This window comes from Oratosquilla oratoria, chromosome 1 (assembly GCF_046742065.1).
Source record: "Oratosquilla oratoria isolate Oo_2021 chromosome 1, ASM4674206v1, whole genome shotgun sequence".
NCBI lineage: Eukaryota > Metazoa > Arthropoda > Malacostraca > Stomatopoda > Squillidae > Oratosquilla > Oratosquilla oratoria.
In genome coordinates, this window is record NC_134777.1 from 31777957 (window position 1) to 31796270 (window position 18314).

General features: G+C 40.2%; 1 protein-coding gene across 3 annotated transcripts in view; it reads left to right on the forward strand.

Annotated features, from left to right (window-relative positions):
* LOC143032562 (cuticlin-3-like) overlaps nt 1-16403 on the forward strand; it is a 236720-nt gene extending 220317 nt beyond the window's left edge. For 2 of the 3 annotated variants that reach the window (XM_076197437.1, XM_076197432.1), the window contains exons 6-10: nt 7521-7565; nt 8509-8739; nt 9911-10073; nt 10574-10738; nt 11262-16403. In XM_076197437.1, coding sequence (XP_076053552.1) covers nt 7521-7565; nt 8509-8739; nt 9911-10073; nt 10574-10738; nt 11262-11516 — 859 coding nt within the window. In that variant the 3' untranslated portion in view covers nt 11517-16403. The remainder of the gene's footprint in view (nt 1-7520; nt 7566-8508; nt 8740-9910; nt 10074-10573; nt 10739-11261) is intronic. The other variant, XM_076197444.1, reaches the window with a different exon arrangement.
* Nucleotides 16404-18314: the final 1911 nt, after the last annotated feature.

Below are 18314 nucleotides of genomic sequence, written 5' to 3' on the forward strand. Positions count from 1 at the left end.
TTATCTGGCGACAGCCATAATAAAGACTGTCATCACAGCGGAGAGGATTCATTGAGAGCCGTGGGTTCTGGCAAAGGATCAAAAGGATCCCGACCTTCTTTTGTTATTTCGCAACACGACTTCAGGAGCACGTCGAGGGCTTAAGTGAGTTCGTTTGAGAAGAAACGATTTCGTTTACAATAATTTATTTTTCGAATCTCCAAATGTTAAATCACCTTTGCGTCATATGTTTAGAAGCTGAATGACGAACTAAGAGATGTTAAACCAATACGAATATTAGACACATTGGTGAATTGTAGACTTGGGGAAGTCTAGAATACTGTAGGCGAAGTCGTCCTGCAGGTTTTCAAATTCACAACATTTGACGAGAATCGTAATAGTGTGAAAGGGACATTGGTTGTCAAACACGTTTGACAAACATGTTTGACAACCAAATATCCCATTCACACGGTCAAACATAACTTCAAAAACTCGTTTGACAAACCGTTTGACCGTGTAAATGGCCCTTAAGGCTATGAAAGAGCTGAACACACTAAATGTATGAGGCCAATGATATGTATATATAGGCTCTGTATTTGCTTCTACGCTATACACATTAACGCTTCATTTTCATGTACAAAAAGCCAAAAATAGAATAATTCTACATGTGACATCCCACAAGGTCAAATCGAATTTAGGAATCACAATGTTCCCTCTCGCATACAAAATCTGTTCCCCGAGTCGTACCCCGTCTCCATCGCTAATTTACTTCAGGTGAAGACAGTGTTGGAGGAACGCTCCATCTACCGTGAAGGCGAATGAATAGCATCATCTCCAACATAATCGTGAAAGAACAGCACTTCCTCTCAACGTAAGTGTCAATTCACTGTGATGATGATGATGATCTCGGGGACCCGTCATCATCCACGGAAGCCCGGTGAACTTGAGGAAAGATGACAAAGGCGGAGACGGCTCTCGTGAGGAGATGGATTCGGCTTCGTCAGGGGCTGAATAAGTGGTGTGAGAGCAGGACTGGAAAACCGGACTAGGCAGATGAGTGGAAAAAAATTAATAAAGCTGGCGGGGTGAGGGGGTAAATAGAATAAAGAGAGTAAAGAGAGAGAGAGAGAGAGAGAGAGAGAGAGAGAGAGAGAGAGAGAGAGAGAGAGAGAGAGAGAGAGAGAGAGAGAGAGAGAGAGAGAGAGAGAGAGAGAGAGAGAGAGAGCGCGACGGAGACGACGAAAGCAGATATATAGTCATATCAACAGACACGCTGATGATGTGAAAGACGATCTGGAGGAAAAACTCAGGGAAATGAACGAAGAAAATGAATAGAAGAAAGATGCCAGCCAAAACCGGTCAAGGAGCAACAGAGGCAGACAGACAGACAGACAGACAGGCGAATACAGAAGTCAGAGGAAAGATTTCTGATCTAATCATATTTGAATCGACAATGTCAAGCTGGCATGCGTGTTTTCCACGATATTATATGACATTATTCTTTTTTTACGCGATTTCTTTTTACGCATTTTTTACGCGGAGAGTAATGCCAACCAAGTCATCTGGTCACCCCCCACACGCCTGTTAACCTGCGTATTAGCTACCGTTTGCCGACTTGCAAGTTCTCAACCCATGAAAGGTTGATTTGTACACATCCAATACGTATACAGGTATCTTTAACTTTCATTATATATACACACATACACATACATGCATACACACACGCACACACACATACACACACACACACACATACACACACACACACACACACACACACACACACACACACACACACATATATATATATAGATAGATAGATAGATATAGATATAAATAAATACATACATACATACATACATGTATAATGCGTACGCACATATATACATACATATGGGAGAGGCAAGAGATGTGAACTGGGAGGAGGATGCTGACCCGGGGAAAGGGTGTAAAGCGAAGATGCGAATGAAGCAGATGAAGTGAAGGAGGAGGAAGATGGAAGAAGAAGAGAAAGAAAGGGAAAATGAGGAGGAGGAAGAGGAGAGGGAAGAGTAAGAAAATTAAGAAGAGGAAGAAGAGGGGGAGAGTGAAGGGGAGGAGAGGGAGAGGGGGACGTCATGTAGCATGATTTTTTTTTCTGGCGTATGTCACGTGGGACTGAAGCCTCAAGAAGTCGGATGCGCGCCTCTATAGGCGAAAATCTACGCCTCAATCTCAAGAAATAACTCGTTACCGGACATCTTACCAGAGTCTCAATCCGATATATTAGCTATAATAGCAGCACAGTTCGAAAACTTCAGACTCCATCAGACGAACCCTTCTGTGTGTCCGGCCTCACAACAAACCAAATAGATCTCCTGGTTGGGTCTCTGAATGCAGTTCTTTGCATGCATTGTGTTGTATGAGAATTAAGCCTATGGAACGGAATCCCAAAGAATCATTTTGAGCTCGATTTTACAACTAAGAAAAGCTATCTTCCCGTGGAAATAATTACTTGACATCAAAAGTTGGTACCGTGCACGTTCTTTGCATGCATTGTGTTGTATGAGAATTAAATCTATGGAACGAAATCCCAAAGAATCAGTTTGAGCTCGATTTCACAACTCAGAAAAACTCTCTTCCCGTGGAAATAATTATTTGACATCAAAAGATGGTACCTAGCACGTTCGGCCCTTTATTGAATAAAACCGATTTGAAAAGGAAAATGTATCACGGCTTTGAGCGATGACATCTCTGGCATATTTTCAATACCAAGACACCGTAGGAATTCTTTACCTAACGATCCTTCCCTTCCCTTTTAACCCGCCCATAGCACGATGGTGTACTTCAAACTCTTATATGAAATAAATCAACAATGCATCCTTGGAGATACCCTTCAGTCATCAGAACCTGGTTCCGGTCGCCCAAAATTCTGTTCCGGCTTGGGTCCGTCCACCGGCTGAATAAAACCAACCAAAACAAAATCATTGAAGAACGCCACCACGCTGACACAGTTAAGGACGCCTAAGGACACCATAGCGACCTGAAGACAGACTGAAAACCACAGACACTCTTGTATGCCTTTCTTTCACGACCCTGGACACGATCTGGGCAGCCTGACCGCGTCAGGTACCACTCTAGAACGTACTTCAGTTCCCCACACACACACACATGTTCAAGAACCTAAGGGAACATCATTATTGATTTTTCGACGTCTCCCTCCTCCCAAATATCAACCTACGCTAATCTATCATTGCCATCACACAGAAAATAACGGGTACAACGTGAAATTCGGGGAAATTTGCACTAATCTCTAAAAATAGAATGACTACTTTCCCATGACAATTTCCATTAGTATTCATACATGTATGTACCTACCAACGGAAGCAGAACTGGGCTCCACGAGCACAGAACTTATCCTGTATATCCCACCTATTATATGCGTATATGTGTATATGTACACATGTGTACATATATACAAATATATACTTATGTACATATATACAAATATATACTTATGTACATACATACATATATGTAGATATAAGTCCTTATATACATGTTACATATATACCTTTATATACATATATTCCTATATACATATGTTCATGTATTCAAATATACATATATGCATACATTCATATATACATATATACCGGTATATATACCACACTGTCTTCAGCAGCCTTTCATAGATTTGCTCTGCTCTTTTCGCCGATGTATGTTATATAACTTTCGAAGCCCCTTCTGCCACACCTAACGCGACTGAAGTGAGTTCGTTTGAGTAGAAACGACTTAGGTTACAACCTCTTATTTTTCGAATCCCCAAATGTCAAATCACATTTGTGTCATATATTGGGAGGCTGAATGACGATTTAGAGAAGATTGGTCGTCCTGTGTCTACGTGACGCGAGCTGACAACTCCGGGTTCATTGAAAGATTCTGAAAGAACTTCGATACATACTAGGGCTGGTCTAAAGTGAGGATCCATGGGCAAAGATTAATTCATTTTTAACTGAAATATTAACATGTTCAAAGAAAATGTCTTTATCCTTTGGCAGCTCGAAATAAGAAGCTGCGAAACTGAACGTTTGTTGTACATGGATCCTCACTTTCGTCCCACCCTGCACAACACGATTTAGGACGAATACATCATAATTTCACTGATGACGTAATACTCATTGAAAAAGCCCGTGAGAGGCGATCGGACTCACGGTCTCACGAGGTCGCCGTACAAAGACATTCTTTCCTCTTACTCTGATTCCTTCCCATTTCATAAACTTACGTCAATCTCACCTCTTTCACTTCATATTTTGTGAATATGCTTCCTTCACATTGGTAGAATTAGCTTCTAAATTGTATTCCCTTGTGTTAATCATAGATTCTGCTGAATAGTTCAATTTAAGTAAATTAGATTATGACTTTTTATTATATTAAAGAGCAATAGTTATATTTCATTTAGATGTCACTAGATATGGCAAGGTCAAGCACTATGGTGCACACAAACATAAACAAATATGCATACAAGTATCCATGCACACATACATGCATACATGTATATATTCATACAAACAATACATACACGTGTACATACATATATGTATATGCATGCATACATAGTTATATACATATATATATATATATATATATATATATATATATATATATATATATATATATATATACACACATATTTTCAATATATACTCAGAGGTCATATATGCATACATACAGTATATACCTGGAAGACAATCATTACATTCACTTTTACCTTCTCTCTCTTAGGCTTCTCTCTTTTTGTTACACCACATTTTCAGCATGATACTGACCTCATGGAAAGAATCGCCAATAAAAGGCAGAGACACATCGACACGCGCACACAAGAAAGTAGCTTCGACATGGGTAAAAAGCACAGATATAATTACGCATACGTACATACATACTGTATACACTCAAACGACAAGCACAAACATAATGCTCATTTCTTACCCCTCCCTTATCCCTCTCTCTCTTTTTTTTCTCTCTCTCTCTATCTATCTCTCTTTCTCTCTCTCTTTCTCTCTCTTTCTTTCTCTCTCTCTCGCTTTCTCTCTCTTTCATCTCACACACACACACACACACACACACACACACACACACACACACACACACACACACACACACACACACACACACACACACACACACACACACACACACACACACACACACACACACACACACACACACACACACACACACCTCTGTAGGTACGTGTAGACATATGGAAGCACGCACATATAGATGAGAGCATGCACGTACAAAGTCGCACACATATATGCACACAAATCTGATTCATTAATCAGCAAATAGTACACACATATCCTTTCTGTATATTACATATTCAGCGAAAGAAAAAAAAATTATTTGGTGCAATTCGAAATTGATCCAACTGATTTACCAAAATGAACCAGCTGGTCAATTTGCCAACCTGTGACCAATGTTCAAACCCGCAGTTTCTTAGGAATATTTTATTATTTCCAGCATGAACTAGATAGTGACAAAGAATGCATCTCTTAGTGACGGAAAGAAGCTCTTCTTTCTATGCACCACTTAGTTAGATCTTTTTAAAGTAGACATGTAGATTCTTGAATGCATGCAGTAGAACCTGGAAGTAATTCACTTAGCCCTGCACGGCTGAAGGATCACTCTACTCTCACCTTATATAAAATGCTTCAGTAGTTTCAAGAGATAGAAATGAAGCAGTAATTCTGGTGAGATAATATCTACCCAGACAAGGAAATTGAAATAAAGAATATGTGTTTTTTACTAAGTGTGTGATGATTTTGTTTATTTAGCATTACGTTCTGTTGGCCCATTGCTATTAAGTATTTATGAAATTATGTCAGACTGTATGTACGAATATACTTATGTTTATCTGTTCTGAATGGTCTAAAGAAACAAGGACATTAAACAAATTATTACTGAATTTAAACCGTAGGTAAGTAAAAATTCCCACCATAACTTGTCAACAACTAAAACTGTAACAAATCTAAGTGAATAATCAAAGCTAAAAAGAACTAACGAAAAAAATCAACCTTCAAATAAATTTACCGATCCAAGAATACTTTTGTCCAATCAGCCACAAGCTGACATTATATGAGAAATTGAAAAGCATCATGACAGTGTGTATGTGATGGTAGAGATGTACTGTAGTTGAAGACTGTTTGAGAGATAAACACTATTAGCAACTCTTAAGCTCAGTAACATGTACATAATGTATTTTTGTAAAAGAAATCTGAGCGAAAGAAAGTCGATGACACATACAAATCAGAGGAAAAGACGTAAATGTGCAAATTAGAAACAGAAGTAACTTAGTGAATGGATCGTTCAAGAAACATTTGAATGGTCGAGGTGTTTTTGTATCTACATAAATACGTGTGTGTGTGTGTGTGTGTGTGTGTGTGTGTGTGTGTGTGTGTGTGTGTGTGTGTGTGTGTGTGTGTGTGTGTGTGTGTGTGTGTGTGTGTGTGTGTGTGTGTGTGTGTGTGTGTGTGTGTGTGTGTGTGTGTGCGCGTGTGTGTCAGTCTGTGTGTGTGTGTGTGTCTGCGTAAAGATATGACTTAATTTTTGTATGAAAGTATATATGTATGTATTTATGTATGTATGTATGCACGTATGTATGTATGTATGTATGTATGTGCGTATATATGCATGTATGTATGCATGTATATATGCATGTATGTATGTATGTATGTATGTATGTATGCATGTATGTATGTTTGCACAAATGCAAGTATGCATGTATGTGTGTATGTATGTATGTAAGTATGCATGTATGTTTGTACAAATGTAAGTATGCATGTATGTATGTATAAATGTATGCATGCATATATATGTTCGTATGTAGATATATAATGTATATAATTATTTACGTATGTATGTATGTGTATATGCTTTTGAATATACGGTATATGCGTATACAATTATTTACGTATGGAAATACTTGTATATATGTTTACATGGTTGGTTGGCTTTGTGATATATTTTTATGTATGTTATGAGCTAACATATTAAACGGTGACTAGGGAAAAATATTGTTGACACTTTGACAACGTCCATCGGGCGCTCATGTTTATCTCAATACTCATTTTATTAGCTTCCTTTAACTGATTTATTCCCTTCAATGCTCCGATTTTACATTTACATAAATGTTCTACTTAAACTACTCACGCTCTACTCTTCTATAGTCACCGCCGTGATTTCAGGCGAAATAGGCCACCCCTTCTCAACCTGTAGCCAATTGCAGCCTTCTTGCAAACGGTACATCACCGCGATTGGTCAGGGAAGAAAAGGGGGCGTGTCTTTTTTCGCTCGACTGCTGCTGTGACCATAGCACCCTTTCCGTCTTTAACATTTCGATTTACCAAACGTCTTTAGCTACTTAATGCCTTAAAGCCCCTCCCCACTCTCCACTACTCCTCCTCCTCCTCCTACTTCCTGGAATTCCTAACTCCTCCCCTGGGCTGCCTGACGCCGCCCCTTTGTCCTTTGCTCCCACTAAGAACCTCTTCTCCCTTCAGCGGAGACTTCGTCGGTGATGGTAGCAAGGGCTTCAACGACACCAGGTGAGTTGCACAAAGACCCAAAGCGCCTTTAGACCACCCTTGACGAGTTCGAAAGAGTTCGAGTACCCGTGTGCCTGCGATAATCTTTTCGTTCAAGATGACTTACATGTATATGGAAACACGCATGAGTGTGATGCAAAATAAAGGAATGCAGCATGTAGTGACTGAAGTGCATGTGGAGAGGCACGTGCATGACCAAAGAATCGGATTCTTTTTCATCCGTAATGCACCAACCACAGGTTTCTTAACTCTTTTGCTGCCAGAGGTTTCCCTCAGCTGAATAAATTCGTTTGGCAACCGCCGGAACCAGACTTACCAGTCGACCTCGGTTGTAAGAGGGATAATGGATTTGCACGAGAGCAACCCGTTGATTTCGCACGCCAACAAGTAGTACCTTAACCTTACATCATGAAGATGCACGTCCTGAACTTTTCTTATGTACACGTTACCTATTCAGCTGCTACGGTGTTCTCTGTTTTGTAGAAGATTAAGTTATATTCAAAGCACTGTTCGCATCCGTGCAGCAGAATCTAGCTAAGGTCACCAAGGTTTCTAGGTCTGGTACAGGTATCCGCTAACTCATTCTTGCTGGTTGCTTTGTATGGCTTGACTAGCTTAGCTTGAAACTACATTTTGTTCTTCCTGTACATTCTCACTGTCTCTAATGTACCTAACTGTATGCATCTACTAACCTCACCATTAATCAAGAAGAGGGAGATGTTACTATGCAACCGAATAAGGCTATGTCCCACAGACGTTAAGGTGTTACCTACTGTAGTGTTCAAATTTATGACTTTCTGTTGAACCGTCCTATGTTTGACTGCTATGGTAAGGTTCCTCCCCTCCATCACTGTTTTGTGGGTCACAGCCTTACGCGATGTTCATTTCCCACAAACAGCGGCGTACCACAAGGTGTCCACTCAGCTCCTCCTCTCTTTTCTAGCTCCATGGGCACGACCCCCCTGACCGCAACCGCGCCCATGCCTGGCTGCTACATGAGGATCTTCGCAGGAGAGCCCTCCGACAGCCTGATCGCAGAGAACGTTAGGATCGGTGATCCTCTCACGATGGTCGTGTCTCTTGACGACCAGGAAATCTACGGAATGAAAGTCACCGACTGTCTCGTCAGAGACGGACTCGGGTGGGGAGAGCAAATGCTTATAAACAGTGAAGGGTGAGTGCAACACTTCGGCGTGTTATTTGACCTCCAGAAACTAATTGCTTACGTGCGGACGCATACCACACATATATAATAGAATTTAGTGTGTGTATATACATGCACACAAATACAAAAATCTTAAAGGCTTCAAAGTTCCATTAAAATTCTTAGTACATAAATATTTTTTTCATACGTTCAGAGTGAGGTTACCATTGCATCTGAGACATTCTCTTCCTTGATCTTGTTCTGGAACATACAGCATACATGTGCAATATTTCTATGTATATACCAAGAGCTTTTCCCCCCTTATAAAGGCATGTACCTACTTCCACCCATTCCACTCCCATCCACCACCCTCACCCCCCTCTCGTCTTAGCTCCTCGTGGATGACGGGTCATCCCTGTATCCAGCCCACTGCCCTGGGTCAGAAGCAATATACGAGTAGTGAGACACAGTATTTTGTGCAATATCTACAAAGTTCTGTCGCATAATTAATTATGAAAACGTACATACATACATAAACATATATACACACTCACAAATCCACTGAGACATAAAGTGCCAGAGGACAAAAAGTCTTCGTCAATTAAGACAGCTTCATTGTGCACAGAAAAAAGGCAACGATGTGAATACTGAGAAAAAGAAGTTTACATCTTAGTCTTTCTTTGTGTCTGCCCTGAAGGAATCTTAATGAACAAATACAATTGTTTTTCCGTTGTTTCCTGTGGTTACTCTGAAGAATAAAAATCACGCGATCATGGTGATTTGTGTTACATGTGCACACATACATATAAGTACAAATAGAAATATGAACACACATACACACACGTACACATACATATATGTGTGTGCGTGTGTGTGTATATATATATATATGTATATGTTTATATATATATATTATAAATATATATGTATATATATATACATATATATATATATATATATACATATATATGTATATATATATATACCAACCAAGAGCTTTTTCCCCCTTATAAGGGAGGTAGCTAAGTCAAAGGCACGTACCTACTCCCACTCATTCCACTTCCCTCCACCACCCTTTCCAACCCTCCCATCTCAGCTCCTCATGGATGCACTGTATGTATGTATAAGTATATTACATGAAGCACCTGTAAATCAATGAGGCTCGAACCCGATAAATGACAGCCTGTCTTTGTGATCGCAGTTGTCCCGTCGACGAGGAGATTCTCGGCGAGTTCCAGTACTCTACTTCGAAGACGACAGCGGTGGTTCGCTTCCAGGCCCATAAGTTCCCGTACACGGCGTCCGTCTACTACCAATGCAACGTTAAGCTCTGCATCAAGAACGCAGGAGGCTGCGACGATGTGGTATGTCTATCTCGCGGACACCTACTGCCTCATATAAGCTTAAGATGAAGATGATCATTATAATTATTATCATCATCATTATTATTATCATCATCATCATCATTATCATCATCATCATTATTATTATCATCATCATCATCATCATCATCATCATCATTATTATCATCATCATCATTATTATCATCATCATTATTATCATCAATCATTATTATCATCATCATTATTATCATCATTATTACCATTATTATTACCATCATTATTATTGTTGAGCTCACTAAATTACTCTTGGACTTGAGTGAGCTCATTAAAATAGTTTTAGGCTTGAATGAACTCAGTACATTAGTCTTGGACTTGAGTGAGCTCATTGAATTAGTCTTGGATTTGAGTGAGCTCACTGAGTCTTGGACTTAAGTGAGCTCATCGAATTAGTCTTGTAATTCATCAGGCCCGCGGCCTCCCTTCTGCACGAGATGAAAGGTTCTTCGTTTTTCCTTTTCCAGCCCCCAGTGTGTATCCAGGGTGAGAACGTTGTGAGACGCCGCCGCCGACGTGACGTCGATGTCTCTGAGGTCGACGGTGAAGGTGTCCTCAAGGATCTGGACGATACAACCACCGACCTCACCATCGAGGTCTTCTCGGGTCTCTACGTCAACGAGGATGAGGAGGTGAGCTGCTACCTGTGCAGGGCCAGGCTGCCCCTTGTGTCACCAACTTTGAAACACTCAGAGAACAGACGGCATTTTACACACACGCGCGCGCGCGCGCATATACAGTATATATATATATATATATATATATATATATATATATATATATATATACACATACATATATATATATATATATATATATATATATTTTTTTTTTTTTTTGTGAGTGACAGTACTCCAGTATGATATATGTGTTATCTATAACATTATATCCTCGCTATTAAACGCATTCTAATTTGGCCCTTTTAACGAGAAGAGGATATTTCTCCTGCTGAAGGAAATGGGCAGACGGAATAATTCAGTAAAGTTCATAATCCCTTTGACACTTCTGTACCAGAGAGCACTTTTGCTTTTATTCTGGCCATTGCTGGATTTTTTCTTTTTTCTTTACAATCCATGTAGCACTCCTTAAGTGGCAACCGAACCACTACAAGGTTAGAAAGGTTACCAAATGACCCTCCTCATTTCTCTTTTCCAGCTTCCAGACACGGAAACCAATGACGTGTCCCTCCCCGTGAAAGAGGAGGTCGAGCGAGACCCCGACACCCTCTGCCTGTCCCCGAGGACACTGGCCATCGGCATTGCCATCGCAGGTCTCATCCTTATGATCGCCGTCATCGCCGCCATCATCATCCTGATCTCCCGGCGCCGCAGGAGGAAGGAATCTTCGACAACAGGGTCTTCGATCTATTCTGGGCCGTACACCAACACCGCTTACAGTCACTCGTCCTAGGTTCTCCCTCGACTTCGGAGAGGCCTCCGACTTCGTGGAGGTCCTTGACTCTGAAGGAGTCTTCAAGTTCGTAGAAGTCTTCCACTTCGAAGGATTCTAAAACTTGAAAGAACTCGAAGCCTTCAAAGAGGACTCCGACTCCAAGGGAGTTACCGCTTAGGACGTAGTTCCGGACTTCGAAAGTTCTGGACTTCCGTGGAGTACATATCCCATAGAGAACCTGTAAATTTGAAAACCGTTCTTGAGACTCACCAGCCTCGAAGAAAACCCCGACTTCGAGGGAAATAATAGGTGTTGTTTCCTCTTCCCTCTTTTCTCTTTTTTTTTTTCGTTCTTTCCACGGCATAGGGATTGTTTAGTTTTGTTCGTAGTCTATGGCATAATTCTACGGAAGTAGAACTTAATCGAGGTTGTAGACAGATGGAGACGTGAGAGAACGATGACGAGGTCACAAGAGGCTTTGGAGACGTTAAACGAAAATAAATGGAATTTGAACGCACATTTCCAAGGGAAAGGGGGAGGAGGATTCAAACCTACAAAAAAAAAGAAGAGCATCTGCCAAATAGTAAATGAAAAAGAGAAGCTATGTCATAAACTTGTGAAGAATAAGCTAAGGGAGTATGCAAAACGGTGAATCAAAAACCAGTGATTGCGAAGAAAATTACACACAAAGTATGTGAAAGACACTGAAACAAATTAATCTTACTAATCTTTAAAATATGCTGGATTTGCCCCATGTTTATGGCTCTCTAACATATTCTGTAAATAACCCAAAAGCTAAAATATTAATAACAAACTAGGTCTAACGTACTACGCACCAATTTCACGAAAAACGAACCAAGCTACCCAAAGGGTTTGTTAGGCTTTCAGGAACAGTTGCATTCTTATATTGGAACCTACAGGAGACTAAGAAAAAGTATGATGTAGTAACCACTGTAGCTGAATTACTAAGCAGTGCTTTGCGATTTGTCCGTAATTTACGTGAATGCTAATCGTTATTTGTTGAAAAAAATTCTTCCACTGTTCCAAGGTTTGGGAACGCTAAGAATTATCAGGGAAGACCCTCTTCTTAGCGCTCATGAATATTATTATTATTTGTCTTATCCAGTAAGTTTACGTATGTGATATGTCTTTTTTTTTTTTTTTTGTATGTTTCCTGCATCTTCGGAAAGCCTTTGTAAATTACAACAGGCTACTGTTCGCCCATCAGAATCACAATTTGTAAGATAGGAACAGATCTGAAACTGACGAAAGCGTTTTCACTGCGGTACTTCTTAGAAAGCCTCACGGTTGTCATCGTCAGTTTCATTTCTGAAGTGAGTGTTATTTTTTAAGTTTCATTTGCAAATAACCCTTCAAACATTAATCTCTTTATCTCAAGTAATGGACTTACTTGCTCCACGTGGCAATGTACTTAAAAACTGAAGTGTTTGCATTCTTCTTTTGGGAAGTGTAAATACGTAGATTAAGATAAATTTCTCCGTCCTTATTGACATAAGTTTCAGTCTTTCATCGATGCATCACTTTAGCTCGATTTAGCGTAAGCCGAGAGTTCGGGAACAAAAACAGAGGGAGGCAGAGGGCGTAAGACGCTCTATTTTATACCGTCTGCCTTCTAGCTATGGTGTAGCTATAGTTTTAGTGCCATAAGCCTCAGTGCTTAAGTAATGCACTTTGCATCCCTCCCATTTTTAACTTCGTAGTCTCAAAGCTTTACTTCATAGAAGAGTACGTATGGTAAAGGTCCAGTTTACGTTTTCTCTCTTTCTTTCTTTATCTCTCTCTCTCTCTCTCTCTCTCTCTCTCTCTCTCTCTCTCTCTCTCTCTCTCTCTCTCTCTCTCTCTCTCTCTCTCTCTCTCTCTCTCTCTCTCTCTCTGTGCGCAATTCTTGGGGATGGGGAGATTAAAAGGAATACACTATCTTCGACAGCACAACTAAAACAAGAATCGGTATTACATTGTTGTCCTTTTCTCGTCATTTAGCACGAACGTATGAAAGCTTTGTCTAAAGAGATGGCAACAACAAACTGGACCGACACCTTACCACGATGGACTCACAAATTTGTTTTCCGCTCGGACGCCAAAAGGATAAATAGGATAGTAGAAGAAACTGAAAACTATTATGTTACTACAGCATTATTCCCTTCATTCATTAACGTTGAATTAGCTTAGTAATAGTATTCGTATTCATCATAGTCTCATCTCCGTCTTTGGAGGAGTCTTTTGATTTTAAAAAGCGGGTCTGGACAAGTGAACACCTTTCCAAGTTTCATTTGAGACTTGGAGAAGATTTTTCCAAGTTTCCTTTGAGGCTTGGAGAAGACCTTTCCAAGTTTCCTTTGAGAATTGGAGAAGACCTTACCAAGTATCCTTTGAGACTTGGAGACCTCTCCAAGTTTTCTTTGAGACTTGGAGAAGACCTTTCCAAATATTTTTGAGACTTGGAGAAGACCTTTCCAAGTTTCCTTTGAGATTTAGAGACCTCTCCAATTTTCCTTTGAGACTTGGAGAAGACCTTTCCAATTTTCCTTTGAGACTTGGAGAAAACCTTTCCAAATTTCCTTTGAGACTTGGAGAAAACCTTTCCAAATTTCCTTTGAGACTTGAAGAAGACCTTTCCAATTTTCCTTTGAGACTTGGAAAAGACCTTCTCAAGTTTTCTTTGAAACTTGGAGAAGACCTTCCCAAGTTTCCTTAGAGACTTGGAAAAAACCTTTCCAAGTTTCTTTTGAGACTTGGAGAAGACCTTACCAAATTTCTTTTGAGACTTGGAGAATTTGACAGTTTTAGAACTATAGGTTTCGTGCTACAACGAATATTCGTGTCCGGTGAAAAAATAAAAACACACGGATTTGATACACGAATCAGTGCATAATAATAGATTTAAGTGAATGATGTTTTGAATTCTATATAGTCTAACTGCGTTATTTTTCTTTTTCCCATAACCCTATTTCAATCCAATAGTCTCCTGTTTTTTTTCAATTACGATTTAATTATAGCTACTGACCAATGATCGCGAGCCTGAATTCATAGGGGACTCTTTGAGACCCAGTTCTGAAGTTGATCTTCACTTCAGAAGCTGAAAATGGGTCCGGTTGTCTCTCAGAAGACGAGTTTCAGCGAGGCCATTAAGTTATAAATTACACACAGCCCACGGGCAGCTATTAGCCTTAAGTTCTTTTTTATATACCATTAATGTTTTGTATTATATTTCTTTTTTTTCCTCCTGTCTTACATGTAGGAATACAGACTCTGGTTTATATGTGCATTGAGCGGGTATATGATATGTGGGATTTTATCATTATTATTATTATTATTTTCTTTCATTTTTTTAAGTGGAGATGAAGATGTACCTTTGGGCGTGTCAAGCTCGACTCTGTGTTGAATTCCCAGAGATTGTAGACGATCGTGAGGGGTGAATTTACTCAAGATAGCGATCTAAGTACTAATGTAATTTTCATTCCGTTGCCACTGTACAATGGCAAACAGAGAAGACCTGAGTAATTGTATATATTGATAATAACCCGACTGTGTTATGAGGTGTTACAACGTATCCAAGGTGCTGATAATAGGTGTTAATGTATTTCCATTATTATCATTATTTTTATTTGGTGTTTGTTAATGCACGTCTAAATCTTTGTCTGTCAAGCTTGTTCAGACGTGACCTGAGTATGATCAGGATGCTGAACGAGTTTGCCATTTGTCTTTCGAGGATTTGACTCCTTTTTTTTCCATATAAAGAAACCATTTCACGGACTCCATCACACTCCCACATCACATCAATCCCACCGCCACCGCAGTTCTGTGACTGTAAACAACCGGATTGGTAGTCCTGATTTCGAAATAATTAATGCATGAAAAAATAATACGTCTCTACTGAGTTATTTGTTGCTGAGTATTTCCAGGGACCTATAGCTCCATAGAGAGGTAATTAGTAATCCCCCCAAAAGTAACTGGTATTTCGTATCAAGTGTGCGGTGTTGCTATAGCCTAATAAGGTCAAGGGCGTGTGGACACGTGGGGGTGTGACGAGGTACGCGTGGAAATTACGTGCCGCTTTGCATAACTTCTACGTGTTAGCTACACGTGTATGAGTGAAACCTGTACCTGTGCATACTGTTCACGTAGTGCATGTCATATAAATCATGCGGCGCGATACGTACCGCATACGGCACGTCCTGCTCATGAGGTAAGGTACGCACCGTCATATGTAGAACACATGTATTGTACACTTGCAAACTATTTATGGTGCAGAGCCAGTCGACAACGCATGTATGTGTGGGGTGGGGTGGGGGGGAGTGTGAACATGCGGGCTGTATATGTGGCACCGCAAACAATATGCGGTATGTGCCAAGGTACATCAAACGTCGGTGGTTTAGTGGCCGATTGATTGATCTGTGCTTCCGAGGCCCCTGCGGACCAGCGGCGCTAAAGAGCTCCTTCAGCTCTATGGCGCACTTCATTCATTTTTTATGGTGGCGCCAGGAACTTTCACATTCGTGGCGCCAGGATCTTTCACATTCCTGGCGTCAGGATCTCTTACATTCGTGGCGCCAGGATCTCTCACGCGAAGAAGGACTCCGGACGGATGTTGGCTTCGGAGACTCGGGACCTCATCAGACCAGAGTCTGAGGTTCAATTAAGGACACTTCCCTGGCGCCATCAATAATAAAACCAGTGGACTGTGCCCACGGGTTGAAGAGTGTATAGTTGAGGGCGTGAGTCACATCTTGTCAAGGATCCCAAAAACGTGTCACACCAAGCGAGCTTCCTGCTCACCTGAATTTTTTTTACATTTCCCTTTACATTTACATAGCTGAAGGACACAACATAATATTAACTCAATTCTGACCAAACCAAAGCAAATTCTACTTACGAACCTATCCTGTAAGTCACACCACTGAAAAACCTTAACCTTTAAAAATCCAAAAATACTCATCAAGATACACACAAACACACACATATCCACCGCCTTCCAGTACCCTGATAATAGCCGGTTTTAAGAAAACGGCAAAGAAAATGGGATGACTTTACGCACGCCCCGCGCCCTCTATGCATCTTTTGGTTCCGTGGTTCCTTGGGCCGAGCACTAAGCCACCGCGTCTTCCATGGGGATATTCTGGTGGTGGGTCTCTTGACTTTGATATTGTTAGGTAGTCAACAGGGGCAACTAGCCAATAAACTCATCCATCATTGACTTTTACTACTTTCATTCCACCCTTTCCCACGGATTTGAGTTTCTCTATATCCTGGTCAGACGGATATGGGAGAGCACTGACTTTATGTGGTAAATAAACTATAACATTTACTGGGAGACATTTTCACTGTGACCCGTGCTACGTGTAACAGAGGCCCCATCTCGCAAGAATGGGGAACCAGGGTCAAGGCTACTTGGTGAATGCTACTTCTCCGGGTTTCTCAAAACTCAGGACAAAGGTAAGGGCTTCGATTATGGTTAAGCGCCCCCTAGCGTGGGCTCCTCGGCTTCTTGTATATATTGGGGCAAAGATGTTGGCACCCATGAGCAAAGAAATGTCCCGGCAGAGCATTGAGAACAAAAATAATCACATAGATAAATAGATAAACAGGAATAAATTATTACATAAGTAAAATGGAAACAAACATCAAAGAAAGTCTTCTTAAAATTCATCAGAAAGAAGAAGTGTTCGGGAAGGTGAATCAACATGTCAAGGTAGGTCAAGGTTCCCGACTCGTCTTGTCTTAAGGTTTCCCGATCTTGTTGCAATGTCTCAACAACAGAAAGGTTCACGTGTACTCAACTCCTTGAACATCGTGACACTTCTCATCGATGTTCATCTAGCTAAAGACTTTACGCACCTGTGGAGTGGACGCTGGCCTAACGGAGGTTCTGTCGACGGAGACCCACTTGAAACTCAATCATCGAAATTACATAAAAAAGCGTCGTTACAGTTACAAAGATCATATATTTAGACTAATCATAGCTGTAGTCCACCCATATACCTCTCCTCCACCACCCCTTCCACATTCCCATCTCAGCTCCTCATGGATGACGGGTTATCCCTGCATTAGCCAACTGCCCTGAGTCACTCGCAATGCAGCAAGACACAGTACATCCACAGCAAGGCCGCTTCACTTAATCGACGAACCCACCTCCCTCTTCTCTAACGATAGTCGAAATAAGTTTTATTTTGACTGATGATAGAGAGAGGGGGGCAAGAAAGGTCAATCGTGATACGTTTCAATGATATTGATTGAATCTTTCATTTCAGTGAAGTGAGCCAACGTCCACTTGGAATAAAAGAAAAAAAAAGAGAAAGGAAGCTAACCATTATAAGCATGAATAAAGTAATGATCAACGGTTGGTAATATTCTGGCTAGGTTTTACAAATACAATAATATTTGCAAACCTTCATATACACAAATATCAATACAACATAAAAATTAAAGTCACCCACTACAAAAATTAATTTTCTATGAACACATTTATTTTCTTTGATTAAGGTTGTGGCTATGACTTTTGTATAAAATATCAATGACTAAATAAGTTAGGGAAATGTACATTTATCACAGATATTTATTTATCATTAACTTATTACACCGAAAGGTGACGCATATAATACTTAGCCAAAATTCAGGTATTTAAGAAAGATTCGTGTTTCTCTGAATACGCTGCCTACAGTATACATACATACATACATACATCATATAACATATATATATATATATATATATATATATGTATATATATATATATATATATATATATATATTGCATGAGAAATCACATGAAATCGTGATTCTAAATATGCAGAAAAG